This window comes from Accipiter gentilis, chromosome 9 (assembly GCF_929443795.1).
Source record: "Accipiter gentilis chromosome 9, bAccGen1.1, whole genome shotgun sequence".
In the NCBI taxonomy this organism is placed as follows: Eukaryota; Metazoa; Chordata; class Aves; order Accipitriformes; family Accipitridae; genus Astur; species Astur gentilis.
Window position 1 is genome coordinate 20,158,532 of NC_064888.1, and position 20,553 is coordinate 20,179,084.

At 43.2% G+C, this 20,553-nt stretch overlaps 1 protein-coding gene across 12 annotated transcripts in view; it reads left to right on the top strand.

Annotated features, from left to right (window-relative positions):
• CAMK2G (calcium/calmodulin dependent protein kinase II gamma) overlaps positions 1-20,553 on the top strand; it is a 120,070-nt gene that overhangs the window by 85,218 nt on the left and 14,299 nt on the right. For 5 of the 12 annotated variants that reach the window (XR_007507155.1, XM_049809499.1, XM_049809507.1 and 2 more), the window contains exons 13-14: positions 7,378-7,418; positions 20,153-20,221. Coding sequence is in view for 11 of the 12 variants with exons in the window: in XM_049809499.1 (XP_049665456.1) it covers positions 7,378-7,418; positions 20,153-20,221 (110 nt within the window). In the remaining variant the exon portion in view is untranslated. Of the gene's footprint in view, positions 1-7,377; positions 7,419-16,193; positions 16,227-20,152; positions 20,222-20,553 lie in introns of all 12 variants that reach the window. The other 7 variants (XM_049809501.1, XM_049809510.1, XM_049809505.1 and 4 more) reach the window with 2 other exon arrangements.

The window sequence follows — 20,553 nt, forward strand, 5'->3', positions numbered from 1 at the left end:
ATTGCTGCAATTGAAATACATAAATCTGCTGGAATTGAAGAATAAGTGCGTGCTAACTGAAAGTAAAGAATTACAAAGTCCATGTGGGAACTTTGGGTAGAGCTCAGACTTTTCCTATCATGATAGGTCATCTAACTGTACTTGAAAAGTTCTGAAATAGTACTTGCTTCTTTCCCTAAAGACTTTAAGAAGTTTTTATTTTCTCTAATGGGGTGACACTGTTTTGTGGGCCTCTAAAAGCCCCATTCCCAGCAGACAGGGAACTAGATTTATGAAGAAAGCAGCTTCTTCCTGTTTGGGGATGAGATCTTCTAAAAGCTTCTTCACAGACGTTTTGAACCAGGAAGAAAATGAAGGCTCGTGTGACCCTGGTATCAGTTGATTAGGCGCGATAGTACTATCTGCAGGAAATAGGAGAAGACTTCTTTAATCCTGTATTTATTGCTATCTCCTGTCACACATTTTGTAATATGGAGTTCCTTCATTTGAGAGTGTGGTTTTAGCTTGTGACAAATGGTATGCTTAGAGTCTGTAGCAGTACTCCTTCTCTTTTTCCCATCAAAAAAACCTTACTTTTTACAAAGAAAAAAAAAAGTTTCTGTTCTTTTGTGAGTAATCTGTTGCTTGCTATGTGCCTTTTGCCCCAGATCAGTTCCTAAAGATGAAGGAATGTGATCTGGCTCCTTTCTCCAGTTACAGTATATTCAACAATTTAATATTAGCTGTTCGTGGTGGTTCTTAAAAGATTGTGTCTCGGGTCAGCTGTAGGCTATTTGTTAAAAGCAGATACAGTCGCACTTCCTTCAGTGTAGCTCAGGAAACTGAGACCTAGTTACAATAAGGGGTTTGCAGTTTCTGTCCACACTCTGGTAGGTATTCACTCAGCTGCAAGAGAGAATGTTGCAATATAAACTTTGCTGTGGGATATTCAGAGTTGCACCAGGGTATACACAGGATGATTTGAGTGCTCGCTTGAGGCTTTTGATGTTCAGATGATCCAGGCAAATGCTGATTTTCATCTGCGTTCACTTATGGAATACAGAAGTATAGTCAGGTAAATCAATTGATTAGATCATATGCAAGAAACTCCTAAATCACCTTCTGGGAAGTAAATGTAAATTTATTACTAAGAGAAAGTTGGCAAGGCTTTCAGAGATTCCTAATAGTTGCTGTATTTAAGAGTGCCTGGACTCATTTATGTAGATAAAGCTCTGTAAGTAAGCCTGCTGTAAACTGAGTGAAAGGATGGACAAAATTGATTTTCATCCTAGAAACAGCCATCTTCACAAAGTGCTGAGAAGTGGCTTTTCTCCTTAAGTTAATTTTTATGCAAGACTTACAAGTGGACTACATGGAATTCTTAGCACTGTTTTCCTAACTGGATTGCAAGTGTTAATTTGGGGAGGAGTTGTTCAACAAGCTTTCACACTCTATGAAATTCATTTCTCTCAAGTGGTTCAGCACAAGTCCTGTGTGTTACCCTGTGTTCAAAATAGATCCCAAGGCAGATGTTGCAGGTAATTAAGCCTTGCACCTGAAACCTCTATCGTTAACTGATGCGGAGCTTTCTTCTTGGCAATTGTCACTGCTTGCTCAAGTCAGTTTTGTGAGGGAGCTATTACGGCAGCTTGTGACAATAGCTGGAATTCTTTGCATGTTTCTATAGATCCTTATTAACTCTCTGATGTGCAGTTTGGGGTTTTTAACTAGATAGGTGAGGTTGAGAGAGGCTGGAGGCAGATCCAGGGAGTAGACTGTTTTCTAACTAAGTAAAGAAGGGCTGAATATGCTTGTGAATGTTTGCTGTAACCTGTACAGAGACATTTTTCAGCTGACTGAAGAGCAAGAAGAAGGAAATAATACAAATACTGAAGTGGTACTGAAATATTTCACTGTCCTATTATACCTGCCTTCCAGAAATGTTTGTGAAACTGAATTTTTGCTGTTTTGTGTGTGTATACATATATAAATTTATACTCAGATTGGAGTTTGGGTTCTTTCCTTTAACCAAAGTACAGTTAAAACTGTGCGAGTAATATATTTGAAGTTTCTGCTGTGTTGTGTTAGTTATGTAGATATCCACTGAGGACCTTTGTATCAACTGACTCATGTGAACACTAACCTCCTGGTATGAATTCAAAGGATGAAAATATGAAGGGAAAAATTTATCAAGATGTTTCCAGAGACCTTTGAATAAATGAGTAGGAGATCACTTGGAACCACATTTCCCAAGCAGAAGATGAGGTCACATTTAATGAAAAATCAAATTATTTTAAAGTGATTTGTCTGTATCTACTAAGTTGCTTAAGAAACAGTCAGGGGTTTCAGAGAATGATGCTCAACTACTACAGTGTGGACCTGCTGAAGTAGTGTACATCAGTAAATAAACTTCCATTTTGCAGCTTCCGGGAACCACATGGATTTCATTGCTGCATTTAAATGTTTAGCACTATGGCCTGAGAGTCTAATTTATCATCAAAAGTGGATTTAAATTATTATAATAATTCCCTTTACTTTTATCTTTCTCCCTAAAGTTCAGGAGAACTCTGTGAATGCCTTTTCTTGTGGTGTTTGCCCTTCACCCCTTCATTTCTTGGTTTGTCAGGAAGTGGAGTTTTTGTAATATTGCAAGAGAGGTGCTCACCTATTTTTATCAGCTCTTGAATTTGGGACAGACTGGGACATTCAGGCTCAAAAGTATAGAATGGGTGTTCAGGCTGTTTCGATCCTTTAAGGTTCTGCTCCTGTTTGTGTGTGTACATATGCATACCTGCGAAGAGAGTGTCTTTCAGGATGTGAAATTTCTGCGTTGTCAGGAAGATGTTTGAAAATATTAATTGAAATGTCGCAAACTATCAGGCTGGCTCACGGTTATTGGCTTTTTGCACATAGTCTTGCTGGAGAATGTTTTGGTTTTCTGAGGCTGGCCGAGGTGAAAGAGCAGAAGGAAATCATCTGGCTCCCACACAATTTCTCTATTACTCACTAGTGGGAGAGCTGGGAGCAATGTGGCTCATGCCAAGAGGACACCACTGGGTTGTGTATTTCAGGCTTTAGTTTTAATGAATGCTCCCTCTTTTAATTTTTCTCTGAAAACCATTGGGGCATGTCTGGGAGATGGGTGTGCATCTTCAAACACTATCTAACCTTGAGGTTTTCCCAAAACATTAGTATTTGTACAGTGCTAGGCATTGTCTGTGCCTGATGAGATGAATTGGATAGGAAGGTAGGTGTCTGCTATGTCTAGAGATCCTATGGGTCCAGATCACATAAAGGCTTGCATTGCCTAATGGGTTGGAGTTTTTACCTGTCTTTCCACCTGCTTTTACCCTTTTCTCTCTGCTTGTTTTAAAAAGAGTGTTTTGAAGTGACTGACTGCTTTTCATGACCCTTTGTTTATCCTGTAGCAGTTCTTTGAACAGAATAATTTTAGTCTTGCTAAGGAATAGAAGGCCTCATGGAAGGCTTTTCATTGAGGGAGGGAAATGTTAAATGTTGCTGCTTATCTGCTGCTCAGGTATGTTTCTGGAACAGTGGTGTTGTTTAGGGGGCAGAGGGAGTTAATAGCAAAGCAGGATTAAAAAAAAACAAAACAAAACCCAACTATTCAGCAAGAGAGAGTCCACACTGTAAATTCTGCCAGGCAGTTATCCCATGCAAATAGGTTGTCTTCCTATTAGTCTCCCACTTAGCACATAGCATTCCTGTACAATTGCTATTGCAACACATTCCTATACCAAGTCACTGGAGAATCTAAGAGAAAGGGGACTGCTGAGACAGAAGCCAAAATGAGGGTAGAGAACACAAGACAACAACTCCCCTCTATTCTGTGAAATCACTCTGCTGTGTTTAAACAGCTGCTTCTAGAGTGACTTGTGCCTAAATAGCCATCATGGCAGAGTGTTAAGAGTCAGTCTTTGCTCTATCTTGTCCTTAATAAATAGATGTTCTTGAAGTTACACTGCATTTGTGGGCATCATTTGTAATGATAGCCAGAGGTGTCTCTTTGTGGCTACATACTGACTCTCAGTTGGTTTGTGGTGAGCCCCAGAAGTGACATCAAGTTGAGAATTAGTTAATCAGACTTTTGCTGAAATTAGAATATGAGGATGACAAGTCACAGCTCTATGTCATTGGGAATTCTGTGTTGGTATAATACTATTTTTATTTTAATAATCAAGTCTCAGCAAAGTCCAAAATTCTTTGTGGTGTAAATGCTTGTGTTTAGAAGCCAGAACTTGGCTTGTCTGTTAGACTAGCATCATCACATAGGCTTAATAAAAGCAACCTCAGTGTTATCCCTGCATCCTAAAAAATACTCTCTGGAAGCTTAACTGAGATGAGAAACATAACTGAGATTTGACAGCTGGGGACAGGGCAAACCAGGGCAGGCTGGGTGAAGGGCTGCTCTCTCTGCAAGAGGAGTGGGGCTGGTGGTGGGGAGGAACTATCCACGGCTGTGTTTAGAATGGGTATTTCAGTCCCTCTTGGAAATTCCCTCTTCCACTGCCCCCTCTTGGCTCTGGTACATCCAGTGTCTAGTGTTTATTGCTGATGAGTTCAGCATTAGGGATTTGTGTTTCTGCCAGGATCATGGTCCAGAGCCCAAGCTGTTTCCTACAGAGGTCAAAACTGAGAAATGTGGGAAGACAGAGGGGTATATGGGGGGGGGGGAGGGGCTTTTGTGTTTCTTTTCAGAGATTAACTGGAGGGTGTCTTGTTAAACCAGGAACAGAACTGTGATTTTAAGTTACCGGGTTAGCAGCATGTGCCTTTGTACTGTTTCATTATAGAGGAACCCTTAATTCCACTGAGAAGAGGGAATTTAATCCCTTTGAATTTAATCCCTTTAATGTGTAGAAGAAGTAGCAAGGATGGTGAAAATAAATACTAGTATCTCATGCTTGGAACACTGCAGAGCATAGGTACAAGACCATTTCCTGAACAGTGAAGACTCTGCCTTCATGTGTCCTTGGATTTTCTGCCTCCTGTTGTCTCTTTGTGAAGTTGCATGCTGGGTGATGCTGCCAGACTCGTAAAGTGATTCTTGTTACCGGAAGCCTTGTCTGTTGCTTGCTGCAGAAATTCCACTTGCATCCCCATTAATTTGTCTGACAACATGTACAGGCTGACCTGTTGGGTAACTCTGCATGCCTCCCTTTTGTTTGAGGTGTCTGCAGTCATCTTTGCATGTGAATGCATTTCATGGGCTCTCCGGTTGTCCTTACAAACCACAGTATGATGCATGAACTAAATACACCACAGATCGAGTTTCCTTCTGCAGTGCTGGGATGCTGGAAGGCTTGTGGGAGAAGAGTGTGTGCTGTGCAGAGGTACAAGCAGGGAAGGGGGCTGAAGGGCAGGCTATGCTGGGGAGCATTGGGTCAGCTTTACATAGTGCTGGGCCGCACAGAGGGACTCTCAGCTGAATTTGCTTTAATGGTGTAGAATGTGATTTTAGCTGTCTTTTGTCCACAAAGACAAATGTGAGGTTCTGGGGAAACTGCAGAAACTGTAAAAAATGTTGCTTCCCAGCTTGTGTCTGGGTCATTCCCAGGACATAAGGTGATGCTGTTTCCCTTCTCTGATGTTTTGGGGTTTTTTTCACTTCAAGGATGTCCCGTTTGTGATATTTGTTAAGTTGCAGAATCCTTTACTCCTTCAGAAGTATTCTAAGGCTGTAACAGTTTCTTGTTTTCAGCAGTTGCTGTGTGAGATGCCTTGATGTATGTGTGGTATAAATGCTGGACCCCTTTTGACCCCGTTGTTCTCCCCACTTCGATGTCGAATCAAGCTGTCTTCATCATGCCTTGAAGGTGGCAAGAACTTCTCTGTTAGATTCAGTCTTGCAATGCTTTAGTATATGTACACTCAGCAAAGAAACTGTTGCAGGACAGATGAGTTGCTTGGATGACTTTGCCCACCTTCATGTGTGCACATTAGAGCATTGTGTTTTGACACATCACATTCAGAAAACCTCTGCATGAGGTTCTTCCAGTGTTCTTGGATGGTTTCTGAGAGCAGGAATGAAGACAAAATCCTGATCTAGATTTATACTTGCATTAGGAAGTAGAATTAGGAAGACCAATTCAGAGATTGTAATAAACTTATATGGGGTGCCACCTCGTTGTTGTGAGGAGACACCTTAGTCATTGCACCAGCTCAGCTAATACTGTCTAGTTTATCCATATCTGTAGGGTCATATGGTAGGGAAAGCAAGGTGGAAAATGCTTTTGACACAAAACTTGGAACAGTTGCTTGGATATTGCAAAAGCATTTTTGCCTAATGTTGCTGCTTCTAGAGAGAGACCGAGCACTCTGTGTGCGAGTTGGTCAGCATGTCATTGGGAGTGAAGCATTTCAACAGTCATGTGAGCATTGTCTTAGGACTTGCCTTTTCTCTAGGCCTTATTTTTTCTGGAGCTAAAATCCAGGTCAAATACCCAGACCCGTATGCTTCCCAGCAGCTGCTTAGCAGAGGCATGTCAGTGTGTTTACAGAAGTTGAAACAACTGAATATGTTCTTCATGGGTAGGCAAGCTATGTTTTATATCTATTGAGGTTGTAGATGGAGTCTTACCGTTGACAGCCATTGTCAACATACCAGTTACCTGTAATCAATGGAGCAGCTCCTTCATCAATCCTAAGTGTGCCTTCTGCCAGGCATTTGTTGTGGGTTCCCTGTCTGTGCTTATCATGCTCTTCCTTTCATTGCTAGTGCCAGTGGTTCAAGTTGAGCACAGCAGAGCATCTTTATCTTTCAGTGAAGAAATTCAGCCTAGTTCCTGTCTCTTTTCTCATTCTCTTTTCCTTTTTTTTTTTAACAGTTATCAGAGGCTGCCTTTTGCACTTTTCCAGTCTCTTCCTTTCAGCCATCCAGATGTTTCCCCAGAGTAACTGTGAATAGTAGTAATTAAGAGGCCTCCGCATTATGAGTGCTCCCTTTATAAGCAAAGTCTGTTATGTGAATGGCTGCACTTGAGAGGAAAGCCCTTATCCTGTTGCAAAAATGTGGCAGATTTCTTTAGCATTTTTCCCTGTAACTGCTGGTACTTCTGGATGGGGTCGCAGTATGTGAGTAGAGCATTGAAATGGAGCTCTAAAGTCTCATTTCAGACTTGGTTTTCCTGAGATGGTGAAAGTGGGAGTATTTTTGCCTAAGGAGGTGAACAACAGCTAGGATGGGTGACCCTCTGCCACCGGGATGGATTTGATGAGTGACTTGGCCTGTTCTCCAGGTCTCTTGCTGTTAGAGAGGAATTAGCAGGATGGTTGTCCTTCTGAGGTCTCGTGCAGTTTTGAGGGAAGGGGCCGGGGGAGGGGGGGAGAGAATAGTCTTGAAACCAAAATCTGACCTGCTTCTGCTTCTCTCCACAGCTGCCAAAAGCCTGCTGAACAAGAAGTCAGATGGAGTGAAGGTAAGTTCTTGCTTTCCCATTTCACTGTCTCTCCCACCATCTGAACAGAAGACAGCCATTTTCCCTGGTGCCCATCCCCTTCCAGGGTAAAACCACAGCTCTGTCCTGTGGCTGGGATTGTTATGTTCAGTGTATCGTTACAGAGCCCCAGGTGGGATCTTAATATTCCTTACATGCACCTTATACATCACACAACTAGCTAAGTGCACTGTTGTACCAGCAAGATTTCTTCTTCCCCTTTCTCTGAAGTATGGAGAACTGGTCAATGCTGTGGATTAGAAAGACCAAGGACTTGCTCAAGCGTGACACACACCTCTGACTAGTCTGTTCTGTTCAGTGCAGAATGCTTCCATGTATTGAAATTGCACAGAGCAATTGTCAGTGACTGATGATACCCAGCAGACCCCATGGAAGTTTCTTTGTCTCCCTCCTTGGACAGATGCTGAAGGTTGAGCTGGAAAGAGGGGTGGAGAAGGAGGAGCCTCCAGAGAGGAGCCTCCAGATGTTCATGTTTGGACAGAATGGAAACTGAATCTTGTGTTAGAGTCCCTGAGGGCCAGGCACTCCCCTGTTCCCTTCTAAGTGGAATTGTTTTTTCCCCACTTCAATTTCACTCTTTGTATGCAGAGTCATCCTTTAGTTCTGGAGGTCAAATAGGCCATTCCCAAGGCTGTATATTGTTGCAGGCAGTAGCCCTTTACCATCTGGTACTGGAGTAGAGACAGTTATGGGCTAGAGCACTGTCTTCCCCTAACTGTTCCAAAGGATAACTGTCCTCCACATGGGAAAATAGGGTTTGGTTTATTTGCTTGCATTTCCATTTGAAGTCCAAGCGTTTCTCCACAGCTGTCAGGCGGAATAGTTCATCATCTGGTTTTGCACTGTGGACAGTCTTCATTGTCCCCATGGTGGGGGGTTGACAGGCACACTGCAGGACCAGCACGCTTGTTCTCTCCTGCTCTCTTAGCCCTTTTCCATTTTAATGAGGCTCTGTTTCCAGAGGGCTCACAATACAAGCATGCTGCTGGAAAAAGAGGTGTTTTCAGAGGAGTTGTGTTTATTTTAGGTACTGCTCTAGTAAAACCTGCATTCTTGCAGTTCTGCTATGTTGTGCCCTAATGACACCCAAGTTTAGGGTTTTTTTTGACCAAAATGCTATAGTGCAACTGCTGTTCTTGTCCTAGGATACTTATCTTTGAAATGTACCTGCAAGAGTGAGCTCTTGTGTCTTCGCACGTGCCTGCCTCTTGTACCGACATGCACTAAACACATGCACACTAATACAGCAAGTGTGTTTTGAGTTGTTGCATCTGTCAATACGGAAAACATTGCAGTAAAATCCCAGCGGAATAAGAATGGGTGATCCCAAATGTTGTGAACTGAGAATCAGCAGATACTTGCTTCAAAATCCCAATGTGGCAGGGGAGAAGCAACTGGGAAAGCAGCAGCTACCAACACATCTACATAGTTTTTCTTAGCTACCTAGAAAAAACTGGTTTTCTTCTCAGGATTCTTGATTTCCAACAGGCTCTCGGGGAGTGCTACAGCTTGGGTCAAAATCTTCCAGAAATCGACAGGTGATGTGCACATGGGTTTTGAGGCACAGCTTCCTGGTCATGTAGTTACCAGGAGACCTGTTATGTTAAAAGACTTCCAGCTCCATAGAAAGCTTGTGGTGTTTGGTTTATTGAGAACACGGTGTCTTCCTCTGTGAAAAGGGTAAAGCGTGGATTTGCTTTTCTAGCTGAAGTATTCTTCAACTCTTCACAGTATATATTGTTCCTGATACATACAATTGAATACTTGTGATAAAGTGGAAGATAGATTAGAGATCACAGCATTCTCTGTATGTGGTGAATGGGGTTGTCCTCTGGGAACCCCTTCTCTACTTCTGCGTGACAGTGGAGACCTGCAGTCAAGACTCTGCATGCAACTTCTTTGCTCCTAAGTGTTAGAGCAGTCTTGCTCTGCAGTATGAACCTGAGTGGTGTCCATGAGGGGCATTACATGCTTTCAACCTGCACTGAGGGCCCTCCAAAGAGTTGTTTAAGCTTCCCATTTTCCCCAGACAGCATCTATCTTCAGGTGTGGTTTTTGAGTCCTCACTTCTATAAGCTTTAAAACTCAGAAGTTATATATTTTTTCTTAAAGCTGGTGTTTTGAGTAACCCTCTTGCTCAATAATGCAGACTTTTAAAAGTACAGGTCTCTTCCCCCTGGTGCTAAGTTTGGACAAGATAGAGAGCAGGTGGTGGTCTGTGTGTGTTTGCAGTACATCCTTAACACTTCTGTTGTAGGATTTCTGTGGCTAAATGCTTATTTCTTTCCTTGCCCTGGCTGTCTACATGTACAGTGCTGATTCCCATTAGTCATCCTATGGAAGTATAGCCTTTTACAACTTCCATTTGCTTATTGGAGCAGTATTGGCACAGTTGGCTGCTGTGCAGCAGTCTCTGTGCTGGTCACTGTCTGGCTGGTGGCCTCACCGTTGTGACCAGCCTGCTTTTCATGCATTGCTCCTTATGCGGGAAACTTGTAATTTTAGCCCCACTGATCTTCTCATCTTAGGTAGTTTGGACAAACAACTTGGGCCAGTGACTGGTTGAGTTAAGAGCATCTGGCCTTGCATTTCTCGTAGTAAACTATGATTTTCTGCCCACTGCAGTAGTGCAGGGCACAGATACCATGACTTGAACACCAAAAAGATTTTCAGTTTTGTGGTACCCTTTTCACTCCCACTTCCTATATAAATAATTTTACATCAGATGTAGGTTTAGAACAAGCATTGCATGCTGTATCTTTAACTGTAGTCTGCTGCTGACCACCTGCCATGTGATTAGACTGTTTCTTATGTTCCTTCCAGATATGGAGACTCCTGGTTTGTTTGGTGGTTGGGTTTTTTGTTTGTTTGTTTCTTAAAACCTTCTTGGAAATTAATTCCTTACGGAGATTTGAGAGGAAATATGTTTGTTTCTTCACTGGCTTTATCTGGTCCAGGGTGACTGTGCTCCATGAGACTGTTGCCATAGATGTCCACACAGTAGATGGGAATGGAAAGAGTATTTCTTCCACAAACTGATGATTACACCAGTGAAAAAATTAATGTCTTTAAGCCCATTGAAAAAAAAAACCAAACATTGCCAGTTTGTCTTAATTTACTTTCTGTTCAAGGTAAGGTAACTTTCCCATACTTTTGGCTGGTATTCAGAGCTATCTTGCTAGAATCCTGCTTTATTTGACAAATGCAGCAGGAATTGCTATTACATAGTAATAGGCAAGTTTGAGTGAGGCCTATATGTTTTTCTCATGCTTTATTCCCAAGAACTCCATGACAATGTGTATTGGTGAATATCTGATGCAAGGTGCAGCATGTTGTTGCTGATGTAGCATAAATGAGAGAGGAATGATATATTAGTCATTTGTGGTGATATGAGCATCTAGTGTGAGTCATGTTGAGCTGATAAGTAATAAAAACCCCACATTTTTTGTTTCTATAGGAATTGGATTTAATCCTTTGCTGAAGGAAGCCTAACACACTAAAGCAATGGGGATGCATGCATTTTACTTGCATTAGACCATTTGGGGGAGTGGGGGGGAAGTTCAAGTCAGGAGGGGAGGACAAAAAGGAAACATTTTTTTATTCCGATGTACATGTATCCACACTGGGGTTATTTTGATAAATTTCCATGTGTATGACCCTCTCCTCTGGCAAATTCCTTTCCAAAAATCTATTTGAAGCATTCCTGGCTTTCATTTTGCACTGCTGCTTCTATTTCAAGTACTAATTCTGCTAATTGGTAGATATTTCATCAGCTTGGCACTTGAGAACTTTTCCATTATCTTAAATAATGAATGATTTAAACTGTCTTGAATCTTGAATTGTCCCTACTCACCAAACCTTTGGTAGTGCTGCACTCACTTTCTTCAGGCAGAATTTGGATCCAAGCTGATGGAGTAGCAGCAAGGAAGGCCCAGGTTTTATCCCCAAGGAACATGCTTTTCTGCTTTCAAATCCAGAAAGTGAGGCTAGAAGATACTGGGTGACGAATTGCAGAGCCATGTAATGTACCACGTGTCTTGTGGCCACCACTGTAGGTCCCAGGTATATTTTTTTTTTAAGATTCTAAATTTGTGAGCAACATTGTGCAGCTGCCATTTTAAAATTGACTTTACATAGTTTCATGTTAAATCTACTTGCTTTATTGTTCCCCTTTCTGCCTGTAATCTGGACTTGCCATCCACTGCAAGTTGAGGGAGGGGTTAAGGAATGGGCTGGGGCAGACATCTGGGTGAAGATTAAGGACACTTTATGCTGAATGTCCTTTCTCTGACCTTGTTGGGATCTGGGCTCCCTGTAGTTAGTGTTACAGTCCTACTGTTGATTTATTATTTTTTTTTTGTCTCTGGGCAGCACTTCAAACAATTGTGTTCCCTTTTTTCCCAAAGGGGAATTTCCCTTCCTACTGGTGTGAGAGGATGTGTGTGTTTCCAGTTCTAGCAGGGCCTGTCAGATCCATCTTTATAATCAGAATTTGTTAATGCACAAAGTGCTATTTTTAGTTAAGTATGTAATTGTAAGTATTTTAAAATTAGTTCTCCTCTTGTCAGTTTCTTCTTCTTTTCTTTCTTTTTTTTTTTCCTGAGCACTTTGGTTTGATTAGAGGATACAAATTATATCAATAATGTTTTTCAGGCCCAGTGTAACACTCTGTGTAAATAGTAACTTGTGGAGAATGCTATGAGGTGCAGGAGATTTTAACAGCATTCACTTGCAATGCTCTGCAAAATTTGTTGATTTTCTACCTTGTCTCGCTGCGGCATACTGTGTTCTTTCCCAGTAAAAGCTAAACAGCTGAAAGGAGTAAAAATCCAGATTTTTGGTGTGACAAGGTTAGTGTTGTAAAACCTGCCCTTCATCTTACATAACTGCAAAGAGGCACCAGTTACCATTTGTTCTGCTGTTTGTAGGGAATATTGCAGTAAGTGCACATTTGATGCCTGGTGGGTACCAGCTTTCCCTGCTCTTTGCCCAGTAAAGAATATGTGGGGAAGGCAGGGTACTCTGTAAGCTGGCATGGCTGCTGATAAAGCAGTTTGTGAAAATGTGCCTTAGGTAGAGAAGGCACAGTAGCAAGGTGAACCAACAGGGAATCCTTGGAAAACCTGCAAGGGACTGAAAATCAGCAAGGTACTGGAAATCCCCCCTTGCAGGGGTCAAGTAACATCCATGCAGTGACCAACAGGAGTTAATGCTCCTACTTCTGTATCTGGACTTTTTATGATCCTAAAGCCATACTGTTTAAAGATTGTTGTGGTGAAGTTAAATGAGGAGAACCCAAGTTCACCCGAACAGCACAGTTTTATGCTGAAGTGTTTTGTGCAAGACGCTTGGGGAGCACTTCAGATCTGGTTTAAGTGCTTGACATCCAGTAACACATTCTACCCACCTTTGATGCATTCACTTTGTTTACTGCATTGTTGTAATGCCTAGAAACTCCAACTGAGATCAAGGGTCCAGTGTGCTTAGCACTGTAGCGATGCCTAAGCAGAAAATCCCTGCCTCTTAGCTTGTCTATTTAAATTGTAAGCTGACAAAGGGCAAGAGAGAAGATGGATTGACAAAGATTAAATGATCTGCTCAGCATCACACAAAAGGGCTAAAGTAGAAATAGGACGTCAAATCTGCTATTTCAGGCTGCGTCTCACTGATTTGAGTTCAGCATTTTTTTTCCTACCTTAAGTCCTGAAATGACTATACTCTCTACAGGAATATGAATTGCAGCAAGCATGATGTTTTAACGTAAATATACTGTCAGTATCAAACCGGGGGAGGACTGCACATAGAAGATAGAGATACAAAAAGCTGTCATGAAAAGATACCCATATTAAGTGTCCAGAACTGTGAATGGGACCTTGCCTGGAATCACTCCACTTCCTATAGCATCTTCCAGTATGTCTTGTATTTTCTATATATGCTCAGAATGATTTACACTTGCCATTTCTAGTATTACTGCTCTGCTGAAGGGACAGCGATTCTTCAGGTTGTCTTCTGTCACCTGCTGACTTTGTTTGTTGTTACCTAAAGCAAGAGTTTTCCTTAAGTTTCATTGTAGAGAATCTGCTCCTCTTTTGAGATGAACACCCGAATTTCGTACAAATACAGAAATAGAACTTTAACAAACATTCATCCCTGGGTTTGAGAGGAAAATGTTGTTCGTACTGCTTTGGGAGAATGTTTTGTCACTCAAATGTAGGGAAATCCTTAAAGTGATCAGTAAGGTACTTTACCATAGGCTGTCTGCCTTTAACAATTTTTTCCATTCCCTGGGATGTCTCTGCACTGCCTAGAAATACTTAGAGATGTAGCTGTGTTGTGGAAGGGAAAGAGAACTCTGTAACTAAACTTCTGTTACCTTATTTACTCTGCTAAATCGCAGTCACATTACCAGAAGAACAAAAAGGTTTGCTCACTCAGCTAGTCATCTTGGGAAGGTAACATAGATGGCTCTGAAGTAGCAGTTACAGAGGGGATTGGAAGACTGATGTGGTTTTAGTTATTTCCTTGTGTATGTTTTGACTTAATAAGTTTTGATGCTTTAGCACTTACTGCTGGTGCCTCGTGTTGGCATTATCCAACCTGTCTTGAGTTGTAGTACTTTCATGCTCTGGTCTTAACACAGACCTTACTCCCTACCCTTTCAATACTGCCTAGCTAGCTTTTTTTACCCCTGTTATTATAGTAGCCAGTAATAATGTGCTTTTGGGGATTTCTATAATACATCATGCCATATTAATAGACGAACGCTGTTTTAAATTTAGATTGTACTCTAATTAAATTCTGATCTGCAGAGGGTTCTGTTTCCTCCTGTGTCAGTGTTACTTGTGCCTCTAATATAGGAGGGTGATTGTTTTTTTCACAGCTTGATTGACTCTCCTTTCATATTGAACCTTTTGCTTGTCTCTTAATATTTTCTGCCCCTTTTCTTGTTTCTGTAACTCATTGGAAATCTGTATGAACTTCAAATGAGACTGTCTTCCTTAGAGATAAGTTTCCCTGCAGTATGCCTATACCCTTTGTCTGCTGCAACTTATAAGATACATTAAAAATAAAACCTGAAGTTTTGGAGCAGTTTCTCAGCTGGTGTGAATATGCACTTCTCCCAGTTAAAAATTCCCTGTTGTGACTGGGTACAATGATTCCTCTGGGTTGTGGTGGTGTAAGCATTGTATTTGTGCTCTGGTAGTACATCCTATTTTAGCTCTAGCTTGAGGAAAAGCCTGTGGAGAAGGTAAATTGTCCTAAAAGATGAGAGGAATCACAAGTTTGTAAATGAGGTAATGGCAAGCCTTATGTTGTGCCCCAACAAAGTGGAAGATTCATGAGCCAGATACTGAACAGATCAGTGTTTGGAGTCTGTCCGTACTGGAATTAAAAATCGGATGAGGCAGAAGGTTTGCTAGTTTGAGTCTGTGCAGTGGCTGCGTGATCCTGGACTGTATGGTGTCATTAGGAATGTAATTCTGGGTATGAGGTGAGCATGGGCACTTCTGCTCTCAAAGACATGCCAGTCTGCATGTGTGCTTGAGCTCTGATGTGAGGATAGCAGGGATGAAGGCAATATTCAAGGTGAAAGCTGTGAAGGCTCAGTAAGTGTATGAAATGGGGAGGTACAGCTCCATGGCCTGTACTGAGTTCAAGGGCTACTCCAGAGGTGGGCCCTGGTAGCACGTGGGAGTCCACAGCTATGCAGCTGAGCCCAAGCCATTGTGGTTTTTGGCTGGGATGTGCTGTCCTACACTACTCTGTGAGCTAGACTCTGTAGTAAGCAGCAGAGAAATAGCCTAGATAGTACCAAAGGAGAAGGGTGGATGGAAAATGTATGTGGAGACAGCAGAGTGAAGAGGTAGCATTGTAATGCTGAAAGACCTGCCGGGCTCAGCTTGGACAGGATGACACTAAGAGTGTAGTGAAAAAGCAGAGAAATGCATGTTGAACTTGGTTTACTGGAGAGTGCAGTTTGGTGTGAAGGTGTCTTTGAAGATGACTGCAGATGCCTTTGAATGAGAGTAGAGTCCAAGAAGGTTGGGTAGTGTTTGAGCATTGCTCCCTGTTTCTTCTTTTCCAAGTATCTGAGAGTGCAAGGTGCTCTGGCTTTTGAGTGCCTCTTTGTCTTTCTTGCCTTTCCTCTATGTCTGAGCATGGGTGCACCTTGCCTCTCCAATCAGCCCCAGTTTCTGTGTGAGGGAGCCTTTTTCCTCCCCATGCTATGCACAGAAATCCCCTCTTTAGCCCTTGGGGATGCTCCTCCTCCCTACTCTCTGATTCTAGTTGCAAACACACCTCTGTTTCCTCCAAATGGGAACACATGGGGGGTTCTGCCTACCTCTTCAGTGTGGCTGGGGAAGCTGCACAGTGTTTGGAGGTGGGAGAGCACACAGAGGCACCCCCTTGCGTCCCCCATCTTGTGCATATATATTCCTCTCTTCTCCTCTCATATCAGCGTGTGGGGCACTGTTCTGACCTTGATGTTTGAGTGGATGGGGGTCTTCAACCCTGCCCTTTCCACTGGTGTGTAGTCATGTTCTTTAATGGTGACTTCTCTCTGCACCTTCTCATGTGTCTGTGCATTTCTGCTGCTGCTGCTTATACCTGTCCCAAGGAGAGCATTATTGGCAGGGGGACCCTTGCTGGCACACTAATGTGTGAATAGTTTCTGTGCTTTTCTTCTCATCTCCTCTCTTCCCTTCTCTTTCCCTCTCTCAATGGTGTGTCCAGAAAAGGAAGTCGAGCTCCAGTGTGCATTTGATGGTGAGCACCTCCCGTAAGCTGCCTGCGATTCGTGCGTCTGCCATTCTCATGCCATGCACGCTCGGCTTGTGCTCATCACCCTACATAGCATGTCTGTGCAGGGGCAGGGTGGTGGTGGTGGGGATCATTGTGCACTGAAAGGTCCATGTCCTCACTAAAAGGGCCCTGTGATCGTCTGGCCCCTGGCCAGTCATACCATTCCCACTTTGTGCAGAAAATCAACTGCTGGCAATGCAGTTTGACCTTCCCTGCTCTGAGTGTGAAATGAAAAAAGGCAGTGGTTCTCCTGGGCTCGGCAGAGCAGGTGCATGCCTTGCCTGGACATGGGGCTTTGTCATTCTGTTGCAGAGATGCCAAAAAGAGGAGCAGGTGCTTTGCCTGGTGTTGGTGCCATCATCATTGGTGGGAGCCCTGCAGTGTAGAACAAACTGGGAGTCGCTCCAAATGTGGCAGAGACTGATGGGGCTCCACTGTTCAGATGAAATGTGTGGGCACAGCACCACTAGGCAGCTCAGAGCTGCCAGTCACTTCTTTTTTTACCATACTTACTGAAAAGGTTTGTCAAAGCCTTTATAATCCAAAACTTCCTTTTGTCCTGATCTTGTTTATGTATCCCAGCACGACCAAATACCTAGTAACTGCCTCCCCTGTCCTGTTCATTTCCTTTTTTCATCCATCCAGATGTTTGACTTCCATAGAATTTGTCAGAAAACTAATCAAGTCCACTCTCAAGGGAGCAAAGAGAAAATTGGCCAGTGCCATATTGTAAGGAGGCATACACAGCCCATTAGATGATGCCTTTGTCTCTGACACTGACATATGAACAGAAACTAAAGTACAAAAATTAGTTATTGCATTATCTCCTTTATACAGAAAAAGAACAGAAAATATTTCTCCCCTATTGCAGGTAGGAACAGGAATGTTATAGTACTGAGAAAGCAGAATAATTTGTTTCTACATTACTGTCTGGAAGATATTTCTCCTCTTCCTCCTTCAATGACAGCTTAAAACTATATAAACACAAAAAAGTAATCCCAAAGTACTGCTTGGAAAATCTGATGTGAGGGACTGACTTTTCACCAGCCCTGCCTTTACAAAATTCCAGGGCAGAAGTTCGTTGGGCCTTTCTTGCCCTTCTCTGCCCACGGCCAGCAATACTTTAATTCCCTCTGCGTGTTGTTTTAAAGCAGCTGGGATATGTAAACACTGTGTCAGCCTCAGAAAACATGGAAGCAGTGAAGGTGGCTAAATAACCAGAGATGGCCCATGTGTTGGTACTTATTTTCTTTTAGCTGGCTAGAAATCTGTGACCCTAGCGATATGATCACTGGTCTGTTTTCTTTCTCTTGCACCCTCTATGTTGTTTGTGCCTGTCTGTCTGTCTGTCCCTTGTCTAGCTCAGGAAGCGCTGCCAACTGCTGTGCCAAAACTAATCATGTTAATAGATTTTTAAGAAGGGTCTATCACCTTTTTAGGTGAATTGGCCTCTTTCAACTTGAGCTGTATCGCTGTGAATTACTAAGGGTTGTAGCCTGCCCAGTGACTGTGATGTTGGCTGGCAGTAGGAGGGGGAGGGGTAAGAGCTGGCTGCGCTGCCTAGGGCTCTGGGAAGGGCAGGCCAGTCTTTTCCAGGGAAGGCCAGTTGGTTAGGGGGCAGAAGACACAAGTGTGTGCAGGAAGCTCCGTATGTCAGTTACCTCCATCTGAGAAAGACCTGTGCAAAACACTTAGGCTAAGTCTTCTGCCTCTTACTTCCTTGGGACTCTGTCCTGGAGTAAAACGCTATGTGATTCTGTACTAGCAAACATGATACTTGGTCTTCTTCAGCCCACTGGCTGGATAAGAGCATGATGGGTAAGAGTATGAACTGGGTGTTCAGTGCAGCCTGGAGGGTAGGCTGTGTGATTTGGGTGTGTGTGGGTTTGCACTTTGTAAGGTGACATCCAACACCTAACAGGGTGCTGTCAACTTTTTTTCAGAACAGTGGCTTCCTGGATGGTTTGGGGTTTTTTCCCATTTGGCCTCAGTTATAAAGCCTTCAGAAAATCAGAGTTATTTTTATATAGCTTCTTTCATGCTAACTTTATCTTCTTATGCCAGTGGACTAAGAAAAATGGGCTGTGCTCTTCTCACTGAAGAGGTTTGGAAGATAGATCTCTGCATTAGGATTACTGTTTCTGAAGAAGCATGGGAACCTCAGTGCTGTGTGGAGGGGTGGACCCAGGCATTGAGAGAAGATTGATTGTGCTTATGCTACAAAATAGCTTGGGATTCATTTTTTCAGGTTGATCTGCTCCTCTCTTACATGGACAGTGGCCTGTCATCTCTTCTGCCATCAGGCTGGAAATACATGCAGGAAGCAAAGCTCTTGGAAGGCCAAAGTCTTAGGACAATGCGGGGATGTATAGGAAGAGACAGTAAACAGTAATCTGTAAAGTGTTTCTCCTTTCTTAGCTTTGGGGATGAGTGTGCGTCATATGTTCTTTTTTCTCCCATGGATTTCTAAAGAATTCATTCCTGCCTGTCTCTTGTACTTCCTCCCTTCTCCGCCTGCCCCATCTTCCTCTGTTTCTCTTCTCTCCTTCTCCAAAAGGGATAGCTAAGCCAAGGCATGCTGCTTGTGAATTAAAACTGAAGTATTAGTAGGTGTGTGTGATGTCTCAACCTCATAGGATCTGTCTCTGGTTGACATAATTAAACCTTTGGCAGCTGTTTTCCAGCTCAGCATTTGATTGTTGCATTCTTTGTAGTGGTTACAGGGTGATGAGGGCCTGATGTTTTGCAGTATGAGTTTGCACTCCCCAAGAATGGTGGGATGGAGAGCAGCTGCAATGAAGTCACACTGCTGTGAGCTCCCATCTAGTACCCCTGATCTGTAAACGAAGGAGTTTGAGTGAGGCTCCTGCAGTGCTGATTTTGACATTGTTGATGGTGCCTGGCAGCAAGAGAGCTATGTACCTGGTGTGAGGGTTACATGGCAGTGTAACTATGGGCCTAATTCTCCAACAACTGACTGGACTTGTGGGCTAGGCACTATATACTAGTGGACACAGGTTTGGCTTCGTACAAACATAGACTGCTCATTCCTGACATAACCAACGTACATGACCCAATGGGACATTTCTTTGCAGCAAGCTGGTGACTGCCTCACTGTTGTGCTGTGTGAATGCAGGAAATGGAGATGTTATTCTTCTACCACAGCTACAAGAGAGACTGAAGAGGGGAAGGATGAAAAACTATTGGGCACCATCCAGAGGACTGGCTACTTGGGGAACTACATGGCCTTTTCCTTGTGTCCCACCCCCATCCCTTTCCATGTTTTGGTCCTGAAGTCTCTTTGTTCAGGTCACAGCAGGGACACAACACACCATACCTCACTTTTTCTCTACCTTTTCTAGGGCTGACCACACTTTCATGTTGCATCAGTAGATTCCCTGAAACTCTCAGCATCATCACGTATCTAAGACTGTTCCTGCACACTTTGGGACTCCTCAGACACGACTCCCATTTGTCCCCTGTTTGAGACTGCACCATGACTATTGCGTGTCTCTCACTTCTGTAGTCTCTTCTTCTCGGGACTGCTGCCATCTCTCATTCTTCTTCACCAAATACTTTTGTTGGTGCTCATTGCAGGATTCTCCCCATCCCTTTGGGTTGCTGCCTTTTTCCCTTCTGTTTTCCTTCCTTATAGCTCTAGTAGTCCATGCGTGTTTGGGTTTTGGTACATCCCTTACAACATCTGTTGCCTCTGAGGGAAGGATGACGTCCAGCGAGCCGGGCAGCACTTCTTCCTCCCTCTTTTTGGTGATCAAGCTTGTGGGGAGGGGAGGGTCTGCGGAGATGGTTGGGGTTGAAGCAATACTGTTGTTTTCTTGCTTGCCTCTGCTGCGCAGCAGAGGAACTAAAACCATGTTTTTCTGTCTCAGCCACAGAGCAACAACAAAACCAGTATAGTAAGCACTGCAAAAGAAACACCCCCAGTGCAGACGTCCATGGTATCTTCCCCAACCGCTATTTTTTTTCCTGTTTGGTTTAATTTTGATTCTGTCCTCTCCCCTTCTCTCCTTCCCCCCCATCCTGAGTGTTGCTTGTGCTGCTCTGTTTCAGCTTGTGTTTTGGCTTTATTCTGTCGATGTCCCTGTGCTGCTGTGGGGCCTGATCACAGCCTCACAGGCTTTGGGGTGGGGGTGCTGAGCAGAGCTGTGGTTGGATGTGGGGATTGCAGCTTGCCTGGTCTTCCCCATGTGCCATCCCTGTATAGTTCTGTGTGTCTAGTTCAACTGTTCCTGCTGGCTTTGGAGAGGCTGGTTTGGAAGAAGAGAGTGGC